Genomic DNA, 23,310 nt, shown 5'->3' with positions numbered 1-23,310 from the left:
GTAACACAACGTACATGAGTAGGATTTGAAACTTTGCATGGTGGAGAAACAATCTAGTAAGGTTTGCATTAACACCATGTACATGGGTAGGATTTGAAACTTTGAAAGGTGGAGATACAATCTAGTAAGGTTTCCAGTAACACAACGTACATGAGTAGGATTTGAAACTTTGAATGGTGGAGATACAATCTAGTAAGGTTTGCAGTAACACCATGTACATGAGTAGGATTTTAATTTTTGCATGGTGGAGATACAATCTAGTAAGGTTTGCATTAACACCATGTACATGGGTAGGATTTGAAACTTTGAATGGTGGAGATACAATCTAGTAAGGTTTCCAGTAACACAACGTACATGAGTAGGATTTGAAACTTTGCATGGTGGAGAAACAATCTAGTAAGGTTTGCATTAACACCATGTACATGGGTAGGATTTGAAACTTTGAAAGGTGGAGATACAATCTAGTAAGGTTTCCAGTAACACAACGTACATGAGTAGGATTTGAAACTTTGAATGGTGGAGATACAATCTAGTAAGGTTTCCAGTAACACAACGTACATGAGTAGGATTTGAAACTTTGCATGGTGGAGATACAATCTAGTAAGGTTTGCAGTAACACAACGTACATGAGTAGGATTTGAAACTTTGCATGGTGGAGAAACAATCTCGTAAGGTTTGCATTAACACAACGTACATGAGTAGGATTTGAAACTTTGAATGGTGGAGATACAATCTAGTAAGGTTTGCAGTAACACCATGTACATGGGTAGGATTTGAAACTTTGAATGGTGGAGATACAATCTAGTAAGGTTTGCAGTAACACCATGTATATGAGTAGGATTTGAAACTTTACATGGTGGAGATACAATCCAGTTTCTTTAACCATGAATTAATCTCTCTGAGTTATTGTGGTTCTCAAAAACCTAGGTTTGAAAACTCAACGTTTTGTTCAAATGCCCTGATCGTCTTCAGGAGAATGCAAATAAAATATTTTTTTCAGAAACTCTCAAAAAACATCTCTGAGGGCAGTTGATAACTGGGTTTTGTTAACGATTAAAATGCGAGAGTTTTATTGCACGTTTGATATGTAGATTACTATTGATTTTACATCGGCATGCGACAAGCAATGTAAAGCTCAGTGCCGCCCAAGTCATGCATTTGTTCACAGGCAAAGTAGTCGGGATTCGAACCCAAGACCCTAATATTCTAAAGCAGATTTCTTGAATCATCTTAACCACCGAGTGTGCCGGAGTTAAATGCATTTTTTTAAATAAAATTAATATATTTACAAATAAATTCATTGCACTCTGGATATGTTTATACAAATCTTGCTGTTGGTGACTACAGACTTTTGGATCATATTTCATTTTGAGATTAAAATTTATCTGGAAATTTATTATTTGTAAAAAAAAAAAAAAAGTTCTTCATTGTACATTCAACCCGTAGGAAAACATTATAAAAACACAGACGTCCCCTGACAATAAGTGTGTGAGGTTCTGATCCCCAATGGAGAGCGCGTAGGTTTGCTTTTGACGTGACGTGGCAATAGTCTGGGATATTGCACCGTGATAAAAAGGAAAATTTTGCAAAACAAGGGTCAGCTGACTTTGCCAGCGAGAGGAGAATGTTTGCAAGAGGGAGGACTTCCAAGACACATTTTGATTGAAAATGTGTAAGAATCAATCCAAAAGCTCATCAAGAAAGGACAGCGAGGTTGTACCACGGTCTCTAGGCGGCAGGAACCAGGCCACAGAAGACACACGTCTGTATGTAAACTCTCATTTTATGGTCTGACCCGCAACCCCTAAAGATTAACGGGGTATTGGTATTTTTTTTAACCACGGGAGAGTTTATACTAGATCATGTTTCTTTCAATATTATTTTGTAATATTTTGAGGCTTGAGTTCATTGCAAACCTTGTACTAAGGTGAGGGAAGAAGGTACTCCATCGTCGTAGGGTCAACGGAGTGGTTTTATTTTATTTATTTTAATAATTTCTCCATTCAAAAGAATAAATGATGTGTATAGCGAGGGGGGTGGGGGTTCCAATAATTGAATTAGTACCGCTCACTTTTCATAAATTGAATAACCGCAATTCCATTAATTCAATAACTAGTGTTTAAAAACAACTACGCACCCGAGCAGTGTTAAGATGCTCAGCGACTTGTAAAATAAATTCCCGATGGTGAGGCTGCAATTGATGTAGGCTTATTGCACATGGTTATAGCTATTGTTGAGGAAGTTATATTTTTAATCTCAAGGCTCAAAAACCCACAGCAGAGAATATGTAAAACATAATGTTATAAATACTGTCACATGCCTGATGCTTCGTTTTTAAAAGGGAGGAGGCACAAGGGCATTTTCTGTTTGTAAAGGTCATGAGGAAATTGTACATTTCTACTGGAGCATTTTCAAGGGCACCAAGGCAAATGACCAGGGAACATGGAGGCAATCGCCTTCGTTGCCTCATTGAAGTATCAGGCCTGCTTTCAGGTTGGAGAAAGAAGTAATTTTCCACGAATTTGATTTCGAGACCTCATATTTAGAACTTGAGGTCTCGAAATCAACCATCTAAACGCACACAACTTCGTGTGACAAGGGTGTTTTCTTCTTTCATTATTATCTTGCAACTTTGATGACCGATTGAGCTCAAATTTTCACAGGTTAGTTATTTTATGCATATGTTGAGATACACCAACTGTGAAGGCTAGTCTTTGACAATTACCAGTAGTGTCCACTGCCTTTAACCCAACAAGAGGCTTTGGGAGGTCAAGGTCAATTTCAATTTCTTGGAAGAGCAGTTGCTCCCTTCTTAATGGAAACTGTTGAACTCCCACGAGAATCTGTAATTGGTGCCGGTTGATCTAGAGGGAGCTGTAATGGGGTGATGATTGGGTCAATTTCACATTCTAACTGCGTTGTTTAAAAGAACAAAGTACCATCCGCTGATGGATTGATTAAACCAATTAAATACAATAATATCATACTTGTAGATAAGACCGTGGCTTGCATGACATCGATTTAAAACAATGATAGAAAACGCTCACTGAACGATAAACTCCAAAAGGGAAATTAGTTTCATTTTATTCTCATCAAATATGACATTTCAGACAGAAAATGTTTCCATGGATGTTTTCTACTATCATCATTAGACCGTGTAAGTTTTATGTAATTCTGTGATCAATATAATAATAGACGAGTTATTTTCTTACCAATTGAATACGTTCCTTTAAACAATAAAATTACACTCGTGTTGCTTGTGCAAAACTTGATTCGAATATTTCCGAGGCGAAACACTGTGAACCGCGTTCGACTGTTTAATATCGCGTAGAGCAAAGCTCTTTCAATGAATATCCAAAAATACAAACTTTTCCTTTGTGCCGAAAGGCAACGTAATCCTTTGCAACAGTTTGATTGTTTTGATTCCAAATAAATGAAGACAGTATGCAATAAAACTGACCTGTAAAAATGTCAATTCAAAAGGTCCACGCAAGAAGAGAGCTTCGTAATCGGAATTCACAATCTGAGAAAGGTTTCTGACAGTTACGTTTCTTAGATTCAAATAGTTCGGGGTTATAATAAAAAAACATTTTATATTTCCATCACCACATTTCTGTCAAAGTGAAATAATTCTCAAAATGCTTTTGAATATCAACAGCTGCTGTACGTCCATCAAGTAAAGTCCCGTTGCCATTAATTTTAAAAGTGATAAGCTTAAAGGCAGTGGACACTATTGGTAATTACTCAAAAAAATTATCAGCATAAAACCTCTCCTGGTAATGAGTAATGGGGAGAGGTTGATAGTATAAAACATTGTGAGAAACGGCTCCCTCTGAAGTGACGTAGTTTTCGAGAAAGAAGTAATTTTCCACGAACTTGATTTCGAGACCTCAAGTTTAGAACTTGAGGTCTCGAAATCAACCATCTTAACGCACACAACTTCGTGTGACGAGGGTGTTTTTTTCTTTCATTATTATCTCGCAACTTCGACGACCAATTGAGCTCAAATTTTCACAGGTTTGTTATTTCATGCATATGTTGAGATACACCAAGTGAGAAGACTGGTATTTGACAATTACCAATAGTGTCTACTGTCTTTAACATTTAATTATGTTTATAAAAAAATCTATCAGTTCAGACACAAGAATACAACAAACTAATTAACCATTAATATACAGAGATTACCTAATAGGTATCTTACGTTTATTAAAGGAACACGTTGCCTTGGAACGGACGAGTTGGTCAAAACAAAAGCGCCTGTAACAGTTTTTTATATAATGCATATGGTTGGAAAGATTTTTTAAAAGTGGAATACAATGATCCACACAAGTTTGCCTCGAAATTACGTGGTTTTTCTTCTACTGTGCGAACTAACACGGTCAGCCGTTTATGGAAGTCAACATTTTGACCCCCATAAATGACCGACGTATTAGTCGTCGAGGTAAAAGGAAAACCACGCAATTTCGAAGCACGTTTGTGTGGATAATTGTATTCTACTTTTACAACATCTTTCTACCCACATGCATTTTATATAAAAAACGGTTACAAGCGCTTTTCAAAGACCAACTCGACCGATCCAAGGCAATGTGTCCCTTTAAACAAAAGCTACATTCCAACAAATTGCTTATGTTGCAGGCCTTCTTGAAAACAATTATATTAACGTCACTTATAATAAGTTCAATAACAACTCAACTGTGTATATAAGCAAATATTGTCACTGCAAATCCTGAGTAAAATATTGTTCCACTTACCAATGATTACCAAACAAATGTAAAAATTTAAAAATGCTAACCTCAAAATCAGGGCAAGTTTCATAGCGCATATGCAGCCTTTCCTAATAGCCTTAGCAGAAAATAATGTGCTTAACCGTAAGCGCAATTCACATGTTATTATTAGGCGGCCATCTTGCACGTTCACTATTGATTTGCATAGTTACGTCATTCACTTTCGTGCAGTAAGCTCCGGAAGGTTATAACATCTTTCTACCCACATGCATTTTATAAAAAACGGCTACAAACGCTTTTCAAAGACCAACTCGACCGATCCAAGGCAATGTGTTCCTTTAAACAAAAGCTACATTCCAACAAATTGCTTATGTTGGAGGCCTTCTCGAAAACAATTATATTAACGTCACTTATAATAAGTTCAATAACAACTCAACTGTGTATATAAGCAAATATTGTCACTGCAAATCCTGAGTAAAATATTGTTCCACTTACCAATGATTACCATACAAATGTAAAATAATTAATAATGCTAACCTCAAAATCAGGGCAAGTTTCACAGCGCTGCTTAACAGTATATGCAGCCTTTCCTGCTAGCCTTAGCAGAAAAATGTGCTTAACCGTAAGCGCAATTCACATGTTATTATTAGGCGGCCATCTTGCACGTTCACTATTGATTTGCATAGTTACGTCATTCATTTTTGTGCAGTATAGCTCCGGAAGGTTAGCACGCCTTTTCTCGTGCTTACGGTTAGCAGCGCTATGAAATTGCGCAGTAGGCCGAAGTACAAAATCAGCCGTTAAGCGGCACTATGAAAATGGGCCCTGGAAGCCAATCTGCAGCTGGGTAAAAACACGCTTTTGGAAAAAAAAAAAACAATTATGTCTGCATTAAACGTCGCACCTTTGGCGGGTCAAACTCAATGATTTTTGCCCGGCAAACTTTCGGGATGGCCGTTTTAGTAAAATAATTAAAAATGGCGACGCGGGAGATTGGTTTAAGACTGTTTGCCATAATGGTAATTCGAGGTGTGACACTCCAATATTGAAAAAAATATATATATTGTTCCTTACGTTACATTTTTGCCTTTACTATTGGTGAATGGCGTTTATCGTCTGTTTCTAAAGAGTGTCAGACAAAATTTGATTGTTTTTTTTCCTGATATCTACATTATATTATGTTTGGTCCAGTGTTTCCCATCCCATTCCAAAATACTTTTATATGCTCTTTCACCCTTTGAAAAGCCTCAAAGACTACTGTGACTATAGACGTTGTGACCTCTGACGTCACACGAAAACCATAACATGATTCGCGCGCATACCGCCGGGCAAAACCTTTGTGTTTTGGCAGCCAGCTAAAGTGTATGCAATCTTACCATGACTACGTGTCTTTTTACCCGGCGAAAACTGACGTATACAGTGTTTTTTCAACAGAGGGCGGTTTGAATGTAAATATAGGTCACATCGTCTATATGGTTCAAATACGACATAGTGTCCACTCTATCGTATGGAATGGTACTATAAACTAATCCAATAAAACATTTACATTACGGAATCATTTTTGGAATCTTTTGCAACTACATGTAGATCTGCTCTGTTCTTTTGGGAGTCATTTTCCTTCTTGTTTTCTCTCCGAGTCATGAAGAACTTGACAATGATTACAAGAATCAAAATCGACACCAGACAGCCAGCAACTATCCCCACAATACCCCCAACGCCAAGACCAGAGGGGGCGTTCTCAACCTTAAATACACAGACAAAATAAGTTTAGTCCATCACAAAATGTTATGAATATCGGTTTTTGAATAAACTTCTGCACATTCTTTAGAAGTGGTATTCTGTTTTACAAAATAAGTTGTGTGTCTTGTGAATGGGCGTCAATCACACATGGGGGGGGGGGGGGAGGGTGGGGGGACAGGTCCCCCAAGTTTTCAAGGGTGGGGACACAATATTACACCACATGTTTTGGACACCTTTATCATAAAGCTCAAGTATTGCACTGTGTAAGACAAAACCCTATGTCCCATCATGGGCATCAACCCAACTTCCAACTTACCGGGCCATTACAGATTGGTTCCTTTATTTTTCCCGCCACTGGTGTATAGAAGTCTTCACCGCATGACGCAGTGTTTCCATTCCCATCTCGAACTGTGATGTTCACTTTGGGACAACAGCACGGGGCTCTACATGGATAGAAAAACATCTTTATTAGGAGATTATAAACGTATGACAAGTCCTAAGTTAGGACAAGTAACTCTTCCTATCTAGACTTGATTCAAGTCTTAGATCGCGGTTATTCTTCTTCATCTCCGCCACAAAAAAACGCCCGTCACGAGCCTTAACTCGTAGGCTAAATGACGAAGGTTGATCACAAGAGGGCGCTGTTTTTAGCGGCTTTCAGGACGACTAAAAAGCCACGATCAATGACTTGGAACCAAGTCTACTTCCTATCCCGAGATAAAACTAGTCATAACTCTTTGTGGAAACTTACCTTGCATGTCTGCTGCCACTTTAGTGTACCAAAGTCTCGTATTATTAGGAAAAACAAATGCTCAAAAAATAATCCAAATAAACTGCAAAATAATATCTTACCTATAGATTGCTGTAACGTTACGGAGAGAGCTTTCCTCGTATTTCAAGGACTGACTGGGGCCAACTTGTGGATCAGGAAGAACCTTTATTAAAGACGTCTCATCTGTTGCTTGGATCCGAACCCACCACTCATGGAGGCGACAGTCGTTGGTCATCTGGTCTGCTGTGCAACCCCCTCCAGTGGCCAGCACGGTGCAGGTTGGAGGAGTCAAGTCATATATCTAGAATGAAACAAAACAATAATGTAAACAACAATATTAAACAACGCTTTAAAAACTCATTATTTGAAACATAGTATTTAAAGCACAAAAAACTTTAAGTTATTAATAATTATTACCAATAAATTTGGCCTATAATATAACAAGCAAGAACACTGGAAAATAAAAGTTGAACGTAACAATTCAACAAGGACAACAAAATAGTAATAACTGATGAACCGTGACCCAAAGACATAAAAACAAATCACAGCTATAACAGTTTACGTACATGGAACATGCCGAATATTTCAATGTTTTTGGGGAGAAAATTTTTCAAATGAAAATTGAGTGGCTCACAGATTTAGAAAGACAATTATATAGTTGCAAGCTCACCGGGCCGTTACAGATTGGTTCCTTTATTGTTCCCGCCACTGGTGTATAGAAGTCTTCACCGCATGACGCAGTGTTTCCATTCCCATCTCGAACTGTGATGTTCACTTTGGGACAACAGCACGGGGCTCTACATGGATAGAAAAACATCTTTATTGGGAGATTAAAAACGTATGACAAGTCCTAAGTTAGGATAAGTAACTCTTCCTATCTAGACTTGATTCCAGTCTTAGATCGCGGTTATTCTTCTGCATCTCCGCCACAAAAAAAAACGCCTCACACCTTTTATAGTATCTTTGATATTATCTATCACGCACCTTAACTCGTAGGCTAAATGACGATGGTTGATCACAAGAGAGCGCTGTTTTTAGCGGTTTTCAGGACGACTAAAAAGCCACGATCAAAGACTTGGAACCAAGTCTACTTCCTATCCCGAATTTTTTTTTTTCTGTTCCGAAAATGTATGGCTTTAAGCGCGCAAGAGTCCATTTGAGGCGTTACAATACAACCAAAATGCCTTAGTGCCGAGTCAATGGGGAATTCCGTTGAGACATCGGACAAGTTTCTGTTGTAAAAAATCCAGCAGGTAAACGACCTTGCCCTGGTAACTCGAACTTTTAGTTTTGTTTCTCAAGCGTATTCTCTTGGGAGTCGGGGGAATGGGATTTTAACTTATTTCATACGCAGAGTAATACACAAAATAAATTAAACATTTTGAACGTCTTGCCTATAGATTGCTGTAACGTTGCGGAGAGAGCTTTCCTCATATTTTAAGGACTGACTGAGGCCAACTTGTGGATCAGGAAGAACCTCTATCAAAGACGTCTCATCTGTTGCTTGGATTCGAACCCACCACTCATGGAAGTGACAGTCGTTGGTCATCTGGTCTGCTGTGCAATCCCCTCCAGTGGCCAGCACGGTGCAGGTTGGCGAAGTCGAGTCGATTACCTGATGGTGAATAAAATGTCCAATTTCTGTTGATGTATACTTTGTAGGAAATATCACTCCCCCCAAAAAATCGTATATATGCCTTATACCTGGTGGAATTACATTTCCAAAATATAAAACTTCGGCACACAACTTCTTCAAATTATTAAATAAGTCGTTATTTAATATTGATATTGCAATTTAAACACGTATTATTTAAAAACTTACTTCAGGAATAATTATGGGAGTTTCAACTACCGTCACATCAGCAGAGAGAATATTAACAGCCGGTGATAAAGAACCTGAAACGCTTAACATCACTTTCCTGGTGAGTGAAACCAAATTAATAAAAGGAAAAGCTTACAAAATGATTCTCGTTTTATGCAATTTCATTATCATTGACATTATTTTTACCATGATTTCAATCTCCACACAAAAACCCAAATTAATATATAGTAATTAAATATAGCAATTAAATAAAAGTAAGGAATAAAGAATAAGCAAATAAAGAATGCAGACACTAATCTATATGAAATTTACACTAAAAAACTGTTACACTCAGGAACAAATAAAGGCAGTGGACACTATTGGTAATTACTCAAAATAATTGTTAGCATAAAAAACTTACTTGGTAACAAGCAATGGAGAGCTGTTGACAGTATAACACATTGTGAGAAACGGCTCCCTCTGAAGTAACGTAGTTTTCGAGAAAGAAGTAATTTCCCACTAAAATAATAAAAGACTTCTGGCCAGAAGCCTTTTATTACTATCTGAAAGCACACTAATTTGTACAACAAGGATGTTTTTTCTTTCTTGAGAGCCACAACTTCGTGTGACGGGTGTTTTTTCTTCCACTATTATCTCGCAACTTCGGTGACCAATGAGTTCAAATGTTTACAGGTCTGTTATTTTGAGCATATGTTGAGATACACCAAGTGAGAAGACTGGTCTTTGACAATTACCAAAGGTGTCCAGTGTCTTTAAGAAACAACAAAATAAACAAATCTACCTACACAGTAATGCCAATCGTTGCATTGTCATCAGCACGAACAATCAGCACGCCCTCTTGTGTCTGTCCAGATGCCAACTCCATGGTCAATGGTTCAACAGTAGCGTTCAATACTTGTTCTATTGGTGCATTGAGTTCCACTGCTCCTCTATTGGTCCCTATGGAAACACTGATGTCCATGGTGTCTGCTGGTCCTTTGTTTATAACTCTAAATGTCAACCTACCTTCGCTTCCTTGATAAACCTCATCTGTACGAAATAGTGGAATGGATTTTTAATAGCCTACAGGAATTGTGTTTACGTCCGATTTTTGTTCTTGTCAAACAAATTAGTGTAAACGAAAAGCAGCCATTCAGATACGGTATACTTCCCCATTGCAACTTTGTTTCTGTGCATCAAAATTGCCACTGTTGTAGTGCTTTTCAATGGGGATTTGTTGTCTTTCTTAACTAATTCAGAAAGGGAATCCTTAAAAAAAACTATCAGGTAAATTTTTGAGGATGACAATTCAAAAGGCCTACTACAGAAGAAGGAGATTCACCCCTTTCAAGTTCAACAATCCCTTTTTTCAACGAGTCATCATTTGGTAAGAGCACAGAATACCTACTCAGACCTTTTGAAAAAATGTTTGTTTAATACTCACCTATTGTATTATTTCCAATGACTTGTTCCAACTTGAAGTCAATAACTTGTACCTCTGTTGGGTCTGTCCGAAGGAATGAAGCGCCTTTATTGTCTACGCCAACAAGACTAACGAAAAATGCCTAAAATAAAAAAGAATCTAGTATTAAAACAGGTACCTTTGTAATGTTGAGGAAAAAGAACAACGATGATTTTGTTTGTTTCATGTTTTTTTCAGTTTTCCCGGGAATGCGTTTTTTTTTTGTTATTTCTTTTAATAAAATATATTTCAGTGGGGCACGAACGTTTTTTAATAATAACTCTAAAGCGTTATTTGTATGCCTCAAAAATCGCTTCGAAGGCTGAGAGATCCTTGAACAAGAGCTAGAGTTGTGAAATAAGAATACCTTGTTTGGAAGTGTCACATTAGCTACATACAATCCTTGAATCCTTCCTGCAAGTGGTTGAACGACCCCAGTAAAGAGTGTCTCACGACCGGTGGTATCATGGAATCTAACTTCACCGATTGATCTGATCAGGTCTTGGGATGAGATCCGGATTTGAAGTGAGAGCTGAGCTCCTTGAGACAAAAGCAACGAGAGACAATGAATTGATATTATTTGATGGAACGTGATTCTGAAGTTAACATTCAGGTTGGCATTTTGATATAGCGAGACACAAACGGCTTTAACTGAAACGCTTGTCAGAATCCTTCAAGTTCTTCTGTCCAGAAACCACTAAAATTCACACAGCCATTGGAGTCATGTCGATTTTTTTTTCTCAAGCGAAAACAATGAGTAACCAATAATGAAATACAAGTGACGATGTACCTTTTGCAACTGTCACCTTAGTCCCAAGAATACATGTTTCTCAGAATTGCTTAAAGAACACCAATTGTCTCCAAGTACATGTGCGCTCTAGACTGCGCAATATGAAATCGTATTAGCGGGAGTTGGAACTGGTAAACGGTACCTACCAGCGACTGGTAACCCCTCCAATGGATACGCAGTTCCTGATTGGTCAACTTCCAAAAGGTCAAAGGTGAAACCAAGGAGGCTTCTTGCAGAGACGGTGACTTCGTACTCGGAGGCAGGGTTCACATTCTGTAGCTTGAGATTCCAGTTTCCTTTTGATTGCTGCAAGGAGGTGTTGAAACTAAAGACTATCTGCTGGGCCGAGCTGGTGAATATTTCTGCAAGTAGGTCACTCGGGGACCCTTCGATTCCTAAAGTACAATAAACAAAGGAAAAATGTGTTTTTAGTAAAAATTTAATGGCATTAAAAACTTCCGTATGGACCATTAACTGGATTGGTATAACTTACCCTGTGAATTTGTAATGTTCACTTCTGTGCCGTCCAGACCGAAAATAGAGACTAGAAATTCAGGTATTGTAGTATCAACTGGTATCTCCACAGGGGTGGTGCTGTTTAGACTTAGCTTCAGTATTGTGACCTACATACCACCAACAAAGGTCAATAACATTATACGTTTGTTGATTTAATTTTGTTTTTATATTACATAATATACACTACTCGTTATAAAATAAAATAAATATATATTTTTACATACATGGACATTTGTTTGTACAATTGTTTATGCATCTGAGGAAGGTCCGGTTTGGATCGAAAGCTAAGACCATCTCCACTACTCATTATAAATAGTTTTATATCTTTATAGTTATGTTAGATTCTAACACCTTGACAGAAAAACAAACCTGCAGTTTTTAAGTTTTCACCTATGTGTTGTCAGTGTTTGGACAATAAGTTAACGTCAAAAAGCAACTTACCTGTGATCCTCGAATATTACCCTGAATTACTCGTGTTAAATCTCGTATACCATCATCGTCTGTAAAGTAAATGTTTCCACCAGACTTTCTAGCGATTGTGAAATAAGAAGTGAACGGGGAACTGCTTGCTGAAAGTATCAGAAAAATAAATAATTGAAAGTGAAATTCTTCTTGAACGCGAACTGCCCGTAGGATTCAAACTCTTCATAGTTGGAGTATATAAACACATGAGGTTTGCGGCACACCATGTATAAATCTCTTTAATAATAGTGTCGGTTCTGAGAAGAATCGGTGAGAACTATTACATCATGGTTGGATAATGGTAACTCAATTGCACATTACCTCTTTTACGACGTCTTGATGGACAACCCTCTGTCAGTACGAAATCCACTCTAATGAGACCTTTCTCCGCTATTAAAGCTTCAACGTTAGGGAGTTTGTCTTTATCCTTGTCTTCAGCATCAGTGAAGAGGTACACGATACTCCCATCCACACTTAAAGAACAAGACAATTGCTAAATAATAAATTAAATAAACGTCACAGCCGTGTAAGGTTTAAACCAAAATTAATATACTTTACCCCCGAGGCAAATTTAACATCTCTTATATCGTTGTGGTACCCGCTGCCAAAACATAGGATTTACACTGCCTCTAGCCACCGAGCAACCTCGGTAGTCTAGTTCGTATGACAATGTTCTGGAATTGCAAAGGCCGCGGGTTTGAATCCCAGCCGAGTAATATGCCTGTGAATTATTTCAACAGAGCTCGTGAAAGTACTGAGGATCTAATGCTAACACACAATCGTCTGAGGGTAAAGCCAAACTTTAGTGCAACAAGCAACATAATTTCGCTCGTCCCCAGCGCCTTGCTTTAACCAAAGGCGCTGGGATGGGCAAACGTATCATGCACTCTCATTGGTTTAGAAATGCGCAGTCCCATCATGCATCACACTCACACTGCACCATGTTTCTATGCACTGTACGCATGACATACTTCCTGAACAAGAATCTGTTTAAGCGATTAGCCCATCCCAGCGGTCATGGATTGACTGGCCGCTGGGGCCGAGCGAAGCAACATAATACGCTTCATTTGGGAGACTTTTCAACGATAGGTGGCAGCAGACTTGCCAGGTAGATGTCAATACTGTTTACGTAGTTTTGAACATGCAGCACATTACTGGGAATATTAATCTTAGATTTACCTGGTATAGTCTGCTGTAATATAGTCACTCATTCCAACAGCGCGTAGAACAAAGGTCACGTTTTGAGAATTTAAGAATGAAAAACTTCCCCCATGTTGCTTAAAGGATGCATTTGCAACCCCTCGATGGTGTTGATCCTAACTCATACGTTTACAGTAACCAACTACCTAATTTACCTGTTTTGAATCCCAAGTTCAAGTCCGCTGTTAGCCAACTCTGGGCAATCACCGCCGCCATCTGCAGTTAGACCACTGATGTACTGGATGCATTCCTCCGGATCGGTAGACACAAATGCCGGACCAAATGCTTTAATACATGAAAACCATAGTCAATCAATCAAGATCAATCAACCAGTCAATCAACCGATCAGAAGAAATTTGTATAGCGCCAAAATCATAAAAAGACAGCTACAAGACAGTCACATGAAATTTATTACAATACACTCGTTGAAAAAGACAACATTTGAGCAGTTTTGTTTTTAATATTAAAAGTGTGGGCATCCTTGATGTGGTTTGGAAGAGTTTTCCGTTCTTTTGGAAACTTTTGAAACAAAACTCTTTATCGAAACTAGAAATTTGAACAATCACTTCTAACACGGCTCTCTATTCATGCAGATAGCTCCTAATGATAAAAAACGATGATGATTTAGACAGATTAACTAACCTGGATCATTAAACGGTACGACGACATAATTAGAGGCCGCAAAACATGTTCCTCTGTTGGTATTAACAATATCAATTGTTTCTTCTTTCACAGCTGCTATTTCTTCACTCATACTACCAGTCGTGTCAATAACAAAAGCCAATGAAGTCCCAACATCCAGATTAAGAAGCTTACGAAATTTCTGCTCCCCGATCAAGTTATACAGACCGGTATCTGAGAAGGATAAATCGACAAAATTAATCACACATCAACACCAGTTTTGAGTTTTGTAAAATAAAATAGAAAATACAAAAATATAAACAAATAAGTTATGTGATGTTACACTTGAATGGAGATGGTTTGACTTTTTGGAACCTAGTCATAACTTGTGTATGGAATTGTAGGCACGAATATATAGCAAGACAAGTTATCAAAAGAAACCATCTCCCAGCTAGTAGTACAATATTAAAGCAAACCGTTTGATAAACGGTCCTAGTCTGATCGGTTAATGGTGCTAGAGGAGTAGGGTGGATTTCACAAAGAGTTAGGACATAGTCTTATCTCGAGTTAGGACCAGTTACTCGTCTTAACTTAGGACCATCCATGCAATTTGTATATCTCCTAGGACTAGTCCTAAGTTAGGACTAGTCCTAACTCTTTGTGAAATCGACCCCAGGTCTCATAGTTCAAACATAGTCCCACATACTTTGCAGGAAAGGGTATGGGTACTTTTTGTAGGATACAAAACGCAATGTCCACAGATTTACATTCAACTTACACAGTTTGAAGATAATAATATTAGAAAGCTTCCGATAAAATATTAGTTGCGGATGTGCTGTAGTTTTTGAGAAAGGAGTAAAACAATGTCATGAAAATACGTTTTTACATGCTAAAATAATTTTCGTCTCATGATCATCGAGACGGAAATTATTTTCATGACGTTGTTTTACTCATTTCTCAAAAACTACAGCACCTCAGCGCGCAATCTTTCCAGGGAAGCTTTCTATACCATCATTATCTTCAAACTGTGTAAGTTTAATGTAAATCTGTGGACATTGTGTTTTTTGTCCTACAAAAAGTACCCACACCCTATAAAGCGCCTCGAGCGTCACTGAATGACGGATAAAAAGCGCGCTGAAGTTTATAAGAAGCCACTATTGTTTTATTCATATTTTTACAGGATTATGGATACGAACCAGGATGGTAAAAGAAGTCTACGGTAGCTTGAATTGCCGTCAGTGCAGCTTGTTGATGGTAGAAATGATGAGGTGACAATCTTCTTTCTGAGGATTCTTTATTGATTCCACCCTTTGCTGTATCAAATCTAGACATGTCGTAGATTCCACCATGGGAACATTGTCGTGGGTTGGTATCTGTGGAATGCAATGATGAAATAGTTCGTTCGATTCTTCGAAGGGAGTATACAAATTCAGTTTGCACTGGTAAAGCACACAGTTAAAGGCAGGGTATCATACTTTTGGTAACTTTCAAAGACCAGTATTCTCACTTTGTGTAGAATAAACACATGTTTTGAACGAACCTGTGACAACTTGGGCTCAAATAGTAATCGAAGTTGCATCAAAAAAGTTGTTCTTAAAATTGATCTCGTCACCATCTATAAGACCTATGTTCGACCCATCTTTGAATACGCTGCTCCTTTATGGCATTCAAGTCTTACATGCAAACATTCTCTGTCTATTGAATCGATCCAAAAACGAGCTTGCAGAATTATTTTAGGCAGAGAATATAACAACTATGCCGATGCCCTTTCTACTTGCAGCTTGCGAACTATGTCCCACAGAAGAGATGAATTTTGTCTTAATTTTCCCAAAAGCGGTATTTTTTTCTAATCGTTTTAAAGGCAGTGGACACTATTGGTATTTGTCAAAGACTTGCCTTCACAGTTGGTGTATCTCAACATAAGCATAAAATAACAAACCTGTGAAAATTTGAGCTCTAAATCGGTCATCGAACATGCGAGATAATATTGGAAGAACAAAACACCCTTGTCACACGAAGTTTTGTGCGTTTAGATGGTTGATTTCGAGACCTCAAGTTCTAAATCTGAGGTCTCGAAATCAAATTCGTGGAAAATTACGTCTTTCTTTAAATTATGGCACTTCAGAGGGAGCCGTTTTTCACAATGTTTTATACCATCAACCTCTCCCCATTACTTGTCACCAAGTAAGGTTTTATGCCAATAATTATTTTGAGTAGTTACCAATAGTGTCCACTGCCTTTAATAATTGGTTCAAAATTAATCCCAAATCTTATTCCATGTCACTCAGAAACAAACACAAATTTTATGAACCCAATTCAAGAGTTAATAGATACTCCAAAAGTGCAATCCCCCACCTCACTCGAATTTTAAATAGAGCCTAACTGATTTTAACTTTTATCATTTTCACTTATGATTTTTTTTTTTTTTTTTATCGTAGGTCTTTTGTGGCCTTTGTGCCGTTTTTTATATAAATATATTTTTCAAATATAATTTTTGGTAATAATTGTAATTCAAATGCAATTCGACTTTTTGCTGTGACTTATGAAATGTATTTTAATAAATAAACCATAACAAACCATAATCAATACCAAACATAACGATGTCTCGTGATGATTTCTCAACAACTTGGTGGATATACGCTGTGGTCATTCACTAAAAAAAAAAATAATAATAATAATTGCTTACCTCTTGGCTTGGTTATGTCTTGTCCAGACCTGAATCCGCCTACCAAACATAACAATGTCTCGTAAAGATTGCTTGAACAATCCAGTGGCATTACGCTGTGGTCAGAAAGACGAAGTTAGTTAGACAACAAAAAATAATGTTTTGCAACGATAAGCATTGCCGTAATAATCAACAATTGATCTATCCTAAACACAGTGTAATCAAAAATCTGTCCGTAACAAAACCGAATTTTTACTTACGAGTTTGCCAACCCTTCACAGTCTCGGCACGTAGCTATATTTGACGGACATTCTGAATACTCCAAGTTGTTAGTGATTCCTTAACAACAACAACAACAAAAACAAAAAAATAGAAACGGTTTATACCTTTTACTTGGTGTACATAAAATCTGCCCAGATTAAGTTGGAATAATTATTTTATTACGTAACTGAAAACTTTGTAAAGTGTAAATAGGGGGAAAACACCCTCGTGGTGTGCAATCCAGAGGTGTGTGTGCCGGTAAGGTAGGAGATTCTGTCCCCCCGAAGATTCGATCCTCCTACATGGCAAACTATGAACAAACTTCTTCTGATAGCGCCCTCTTTTGAGTCATCCTCCACCCCATGTTAATTTCCCATAATGGGAATCTCCGGCGGCTGAATTTCCTCATGGGACACCGGCGTCCGATAGGAAAGTCAAGATTCTGTCCCTTAAATTGGAAATAACATGGGTTGAAGGAGGTTGTTGAAAGGCAGTGGACACTATTGGTAATTGTCAAAGACTAGTCTTCACCGTTGGAGTTTCAACATTTGCATAAAATAACAAACCTGTAAATTGAGCTCAATCGGACTTTGTTCTCTGGTCCACACTTGGTTTGTAACGTAAAAGCACCCACCACACACCCGAGTTAATTTCAAAGGTTGTCATTACCATTGCACATTGAATTCAAAAGGTTTTTAGATGTTTACCCAAGTTGTTGGAGGGCCTTATGACATCCGGGTCTATCTGCCCGTTCAGCTCAATCCAGTTGGTATTCGAGTAGAAACTATGCGCTAAATGAAGGAACCGACCGCAATCCATACGAGCTACGTCATAGTCTGGTGCGTTCTCATCTCCAACTATTAGCTGTTGTAGAATGCGGCTGCGGATGCTCTTCATTTTCTGATGGCCTGTAAATAAGTGACGTTGGTTTATAAATACAAGAGTCAGTTTTGTTTGTCACAAACTGATTTGAAAAGAACTTCATTCATATCGACCCGCTCCTCCCTCCCCAAAATACAGCCTGTCTGTGGTGATAGATATCGAACTTGTCCGTAGGCTGGTGCCAAACAAGATTGAGGTTGACTTTAAAGGCAGTGGACACTATTGGTAATTACTCAAAATAATTATTAGCGTAAAACCTTTCTCGGTGACGAGTAATTGGGAGAGGTTGATGGTATAAAACATTGTGAGAAATGGATTCCTCTTAAGTGCCATAGTTTTCGAGAAAGAAGTAATTTTCCACGAATTTGATTTCGAGACCTCAAGTTTAGAACTTGAGGTCTCGAAATCAACTATCTAAACGCACACAACTTCGTGTGACAAGGGTATTTTTTCTTTCATTATTATCTCGCAAGTTCGATGACCGATTGAGCTCAAATTTTCACAGGTTTGTTATTTTATGTATATGTTAAGATAAACCAACTGTGAAGACTAGTCTTTGACAATTACCAATAGTGTCCACTGTCTTTAACTATGGTACAAAACCAAATCTACATGGAGCTGACAAAGTAGTAATAAACAGTGTTCATTATTTTGTGAATTGACAAACCAGTGAAAATTTGGGCCTATACCGTTGAGTCGGGAGAAAGAGTGAAAACCGTGCACAGTTTGCACAGTTTTCAGCCCGCAATAAACACAGTCTCTAATTTTCAGGGGAAACATTTCTCAGGTAAAATTTGTTTGAGTATGAACTTCATAGTCAGTAAGCGATCTAGATTAAAATTAAACAATTTGTTCATACATAACATCTTTGAGTTTTGGTCGAGTGGTGATCTTTTTTTATAAAGATATGAACTTCAATAAAAGGCGTACCTGCATTTATCTGATTTCCGTTGAAATGCCATTCTGCCGTATTTCGAAAGTCATTGGATATACGAATATTGTTGTCTGTTATCGTCTTGATGGCGCCAACAAATTGATTCCATGATGCACATTCTAAACACAAACCAAAACGCACATTGTATTTTTACATTTATGTGAAGACATCTTTTATTCTTTCTTTATATTTAGTCCTGGTATAATTAACATTGTCCCCTATTGTACAGTTTACCAGTCCTAGTTTTATAATTCGTTTCCGGGTTCTTTGTTTTAACTATTTTGATTGAGACTCAGTCTCCTTTATACCCCGTTCACACAGCACTACGACCTTTACGAAGATCATGTCGAAAAAGTATCAAGTCGGGGTATGATCGCCGTCAAAATCAAGCAACTTGGCAAATTGAAGACTACGCCCAACTTTACTGCTTCTACGATTACACCAAGGCTAATGCCGACCTAGCGGTTTTCTACTACAAAATGGTTGCCGACGGTTGTGCGTTTTTATTACGACCACAGAGATGCTACCACGCTTGCATAAGGGAATAATAGGGTAGCTACTCATAGTTCTTTCACGTTCGTTTAAAGGCAGTGGACACTATTGGTAATTACTCAAAATAATTATTAGCGTAAAACCTTTCTCGGTGACGAGTAATGGGGAGAGGTTGATGGTATAAAACATTGTGAGAAATGGCTCCCTCTGAAGTGCCATAGTTTTCGAGAAAAAAGTAATTTTCCACGAATTTGATTTCGAGACATCTAAACGCACACAACTTCGTGTGACAAGGGTATTTTTTCTTTCATTATTATCTCGCAAGTTCGATGACCGATTGAGCTCAAATTTTCACAGTTTTGTTATTTTATGTATATGTTAAGATACACCAACTGTGAAGACTAGTCTTTGACAATTATCAATAGTGTCCACTGTCTTTAAAACAGGCATGGTCGAATTGTCGTGTGATATAAAGGCCCGAGCAGAAGGCGAAGGCCTTTATCACACGGCAATTCGACCATGCAAGGTTTTAAACGACCGTGAAAGAACTAGAGTTACCCTTTTATTCCCATTCATAAATACCTTTTTGGGTAAAAGGCGTAATAAAGTAAGAAACTCTGTAAAACTTATCCGTTTCCGAGTGCTTGAGCTCTGTATGTTTCCACCTCCATTGTATGTTCAGTATACATGTTACATGTACAATGTCTGTACGTTTGTGGTTTCCGTTTCCGTTCGTGCGCATGCGCGTAAAGTCTTCGTGTATATTCGCTGGTTTTCCTTTCACACACAACGCGGCCAACTCACCGACAGCGCCTGCATCGCCCGTAACAAAAAAAGTCTTGCATCAAGACTAGCGCGGAGTCTCCGCTCACAACCGGTTATAAACAAAGGTTTTGAAATCATTGAAATCTTCCTATGAAATAGTCACATATAGGTGCTCGCTCAAACAATTGAACAGGAATCATCTGAACGTCGGGACTGACGGCTCCGGAACACACCGCCCTCTATTGAAACTGTTTGCAATACTTTAATTTCAGCCTTAATCTTTATTCACTGCATTAACCAGTTATTCTGGCGGAAAACGGCTAGTTCTCACTCGTCACCCCCCCCCCCCCCTTCCTTTCCAGCCTGCCCCTTCCACCTTTTCATGTTTTTCGAACCTGATCAGTCAATCAAAATGTGCTATCCCAACACGATATGGTACAACCACCGTATGCCCTTTTCAACTCGAGCCTAAAGTGCGAAATCAGTGTCACCGGTGACCGAGGCATAACATGCAGTATTCTGCAGTATGAAAAGGAAGAAAAAAAATGCTCAGGACGATTAATAAGATTTTTCCCGCTCCTGTTTCAGAGACAATATTACACCAACTGCTTCCGCCATAGATCTAGAGCTGCCACAATTTCCACAGTTGCAAAATGTTTCTAAAAGCTATTCATTCCTAAATCCGTCAAAACGAAACAAATACAAGACCTGCTGCCTGCGCAGTAGGCCCTGAAGGGGCACCATTGAGTGATTGGTGTACATGTATCGTCAGTATTTTTCCACAGCAGCAAAAGTTGCGAAATCCCATGTATGTGAAACAGTAGCGCACATAAACACCAGAATACTAATTTTAAAACCCAATAAAATGCTTGACAAGTTGCTATTACGTTCCCTGGAGGTTCCTTAAAATATTGATATTGTGTAAAAATAATTATTATATTAGTCCTGGCACTTTTACATTACCGCCATAATGTTTCATGAACAGACTTGAAGGAGTCAGTGGGTCCAGATTCGTCAAGTTCCCTGGACTATACCGATCCGGATTGCTGTCTTCAAAGTATCTCGCTACTACATGGAGGATACCAGCTTCAGTAAGAGCAGTCAAAGTATAGTCCGTGTCTGGGAGCCCTGGGGTCTGACTAGGAAAGAACGCCACGCCCTGGGTGATTAGAGACACGGAGATCAAAACATGCAGCAAACCTGTCGGTTCCATTTTGAGTAATACTTATGTAGTCATAACTACTGTGTGGCAGGGAGAGATAGCGTGAGAACTTTACCAAGTCTGGGTTCAGTGGGGGAAAGCCCCTTGCAGGCAAGCAAACATAATAGGGTTTAATGCGTAACGCAGTAAACCGATTTAACACCAGGAAATATGCATAATTATAGTCAGGTTGCACAGTCGGGGCTATAAGCGATTGGGATTGTCAGGGCGCATTCAGACGTGGTTCCATTGTTCTTTTCAACCAACCAAAGCAATGCATTTGGGGAAAGGGTGCTTGTCTTTCTGGGAACCGTCATTGAGTATTCTGCCACCGAGGAGTTAAGATAGATTGTAAAGTTTCGCAAAATTCCCTCCCTCCCTCCCTGGGGTTAATGGAAGGGTCAGGGTATTACGGAATACGTGGTACAGATTGATATGACTGATAACTTACACTTAAAGCGGTAAGTTTAGGTTGTTCCTATAAACAAGAAGCTAATAGGCATTGTAGCCTGTGAGGAAGTGGTCAATTAATTTATGTGAATTGATATGGATAAATATGGTGGTAATAAAATGATGTGATTGTATATAAAGAAGTAGATTAATTTGGTACCTTCTTGGCAACTCGCTGGAAGTGGGAACCTCATTGACCCGGAGTTTTCTCCAGTCAATGAGTGCATTTATAATTATAATAATTGTATTTAGTCTGGTACCTTCTTTGGCAAATCGCCGAGAAGTGGGAACCTTTGCGGATTGGAAATTTACCGTTCGCAAAGTGAGGGATTGGGACCCTTTGCGAATTGGTCGCAAAGTGTATTATAATGGGAACTGCTATACTTCTTTATGAGTGTGGATATCACTGGATGGAATTAAATAAAGGGAAATCCCTTATATTATTATTATGAATTGGCGTTTTACCACCGAATTCAGAGTACGGAATAAATTAACTCTTGGCAGAGTTCACTACAACAACAAATCCTTGTGTCTGTGTATATTTATCAGGTGGTAATAGACCTTATTATTTTATAATCTCAATGCATATGCATGTCATAAGGGACCATTGCCTTCAAAGCTTTGCTTCTTAAATGGATCCCTCCGCAGTGTCAACATTGTTATGCATCTATTTCTTCAAACCTATGTTGTGAAACGATTATTTTTCATTATTGTAATGATTTATTTTGACTGCTGTTTGATATTGTTGTTTTTTGTCTTTTGATACTGTGGAAATAAAATGAACCTTGAACCTTGAACCTTGAACAACAGTCTCTGAATAATAGCATTTACGGGATCATGCTTTTTGACATTTCGAAATACATTTTATGAATTGGATCGAACTGAAAAGTAAACAAAGCAGGTTTTTATATACATTTTACCACCTGGGTTTCGTGTTAATATTGACCTTGACGTATTCAAGCAGCCACATACTTCCTTCTGCTTAAATTAAAATTAAAAAAGTTTCTTACAAAAGCAAAATCGAGTGTTTCTGGAACACAATGGCATGCGTATCTGATAGTAAAGTGTAGGACTATACACTACACGTTTTACAAGAACACAAACTGTTTGACAACTAGGCCTTGGTGTCGCGACTTTTGAATTGTTTTCAAGTCTAAGAGTCGAGAAACGGAACAGATTCAACAAATCGTTATTATTTTTCATCATCCAAACCATAAATACTGATCTATAACGAAGCAAAACTGGTATTATTTGAAACTTGTGAGTATAAAATTTATTGAGCATTATTATAAGCATTCTGAGATAGAACAAAGAACAACTGAGTCTGCCTGCCTGTAAGTATGTAAATACTTACTTATAAAATTAATGATGATGGAGGGAGGGTAGGGTCAGGGTTAATTGAGTTATATCGGGTGAAAGTTTCATGCAAAACACACCGATTCTGAAATAACTATTTTTTTCTTTTCAAAAATTCTACCTTTCTTTTTCACCATAAAGACCCTGTCAGGGCTTCGCATCATTTCATGCTTGCAGGATAACTTTCTAAGTTGATGTACCGTAAACACGCGTGTC

At 38.2% G+C, this 23,310-nt stretch overlaps 1 protein-coding gene across 1 annotated transcript; it reads right to left on the bottom strand.

The window, feature by feature from the left end:
• Nucleotides 1-3,068: 3,068 nt before the first annotated feature.
• LOC139938165 (von Willebrand factor A domain-containing protein 7-like) lies at nucleotides 3,069-21,550 on the bottom strand. The gene is made up of 21 exons (XM_071933557.1): nucleotides 21,051-21,550; nucleotides 18,827-18,949; nucleotides 17,722-17,922; nucleotides 17,014-17,092; nucleotides 16,775-16,869; nucleotides 15,285-15,461; nucleotides 14,110-14,322; nucleotides 13,623-13,752; nucleotides 12,589-12,740; nucleotides 12,247-12,374; nucleotides 11,783-11,912; nucleotides 11,436-11,684; nucleotides 10,867-11,039; nucleotides 10,482-10,602; nucleotides 9,844-10,087; nucleotides 9,059-9,155; nucleotides 8,631-8,851; nucleotides 7,907-8,033; nucleotides 7,317-7,537; nucleotides 6,781-6,907; nucleotides 3,069-6,467 (listed from the first exon to the last, which is right to left on the bottom strand). The coding sequence occupies exons 1-21, from the start codon at nucleotides 21,298-21,300 to the stop codon at nucleotides 6,267-6,269; spliced, it is 3,459 nt and encodes a 1,152-aa protein (XP_071789658.1). The 5' UTR covers nucleotides 21,301-21,550; the 3' UTR covers nucleotides 3,069-6,266.
• Between the last annotated feature and the right edge of the window lie 1,760 nt (nucleotides 21,551-23,310).

Source organism: Asterias amurensis, chromosome 1 (genome assembly GCF_032118995.1).
Source record: "Asterias amurensis chromosome 1, ASM3211899v1".
NCBI lineage: Eukaryota > Metazoa > Echinodermata > Asteroidea > Forcipulatida > Asteriidae > Asterias > Asterias amurensis.
Note: the sequence above shows the minus strand (reverse complement) of the source record. Positions and strands in the feature narration are given on the sequence as shown.

Coding starts and splice junctions, on each gene's coding strand:
- LOC139938165 (XM_071933557.1), bottom strand. CDS start 21,300: ATGGAACCGACAGGTTTGCTGCATGTTTTGATCTCCGTGTCTCTAATC. Junction 13,753..14,109: donor CGTACCGTTTAATGATCCAG/GTTAGTTAATCT, acceptor CATGTATTAAAG/CATTTGGTCCGGCATTTGTG. Junction 8,852..9,058: donor CTCCCATAATTATTCCTGAA/GTAAGTTTTTAA, acceptor ATTCACCATCAG/GTAATCGACTCGACTTCGCC.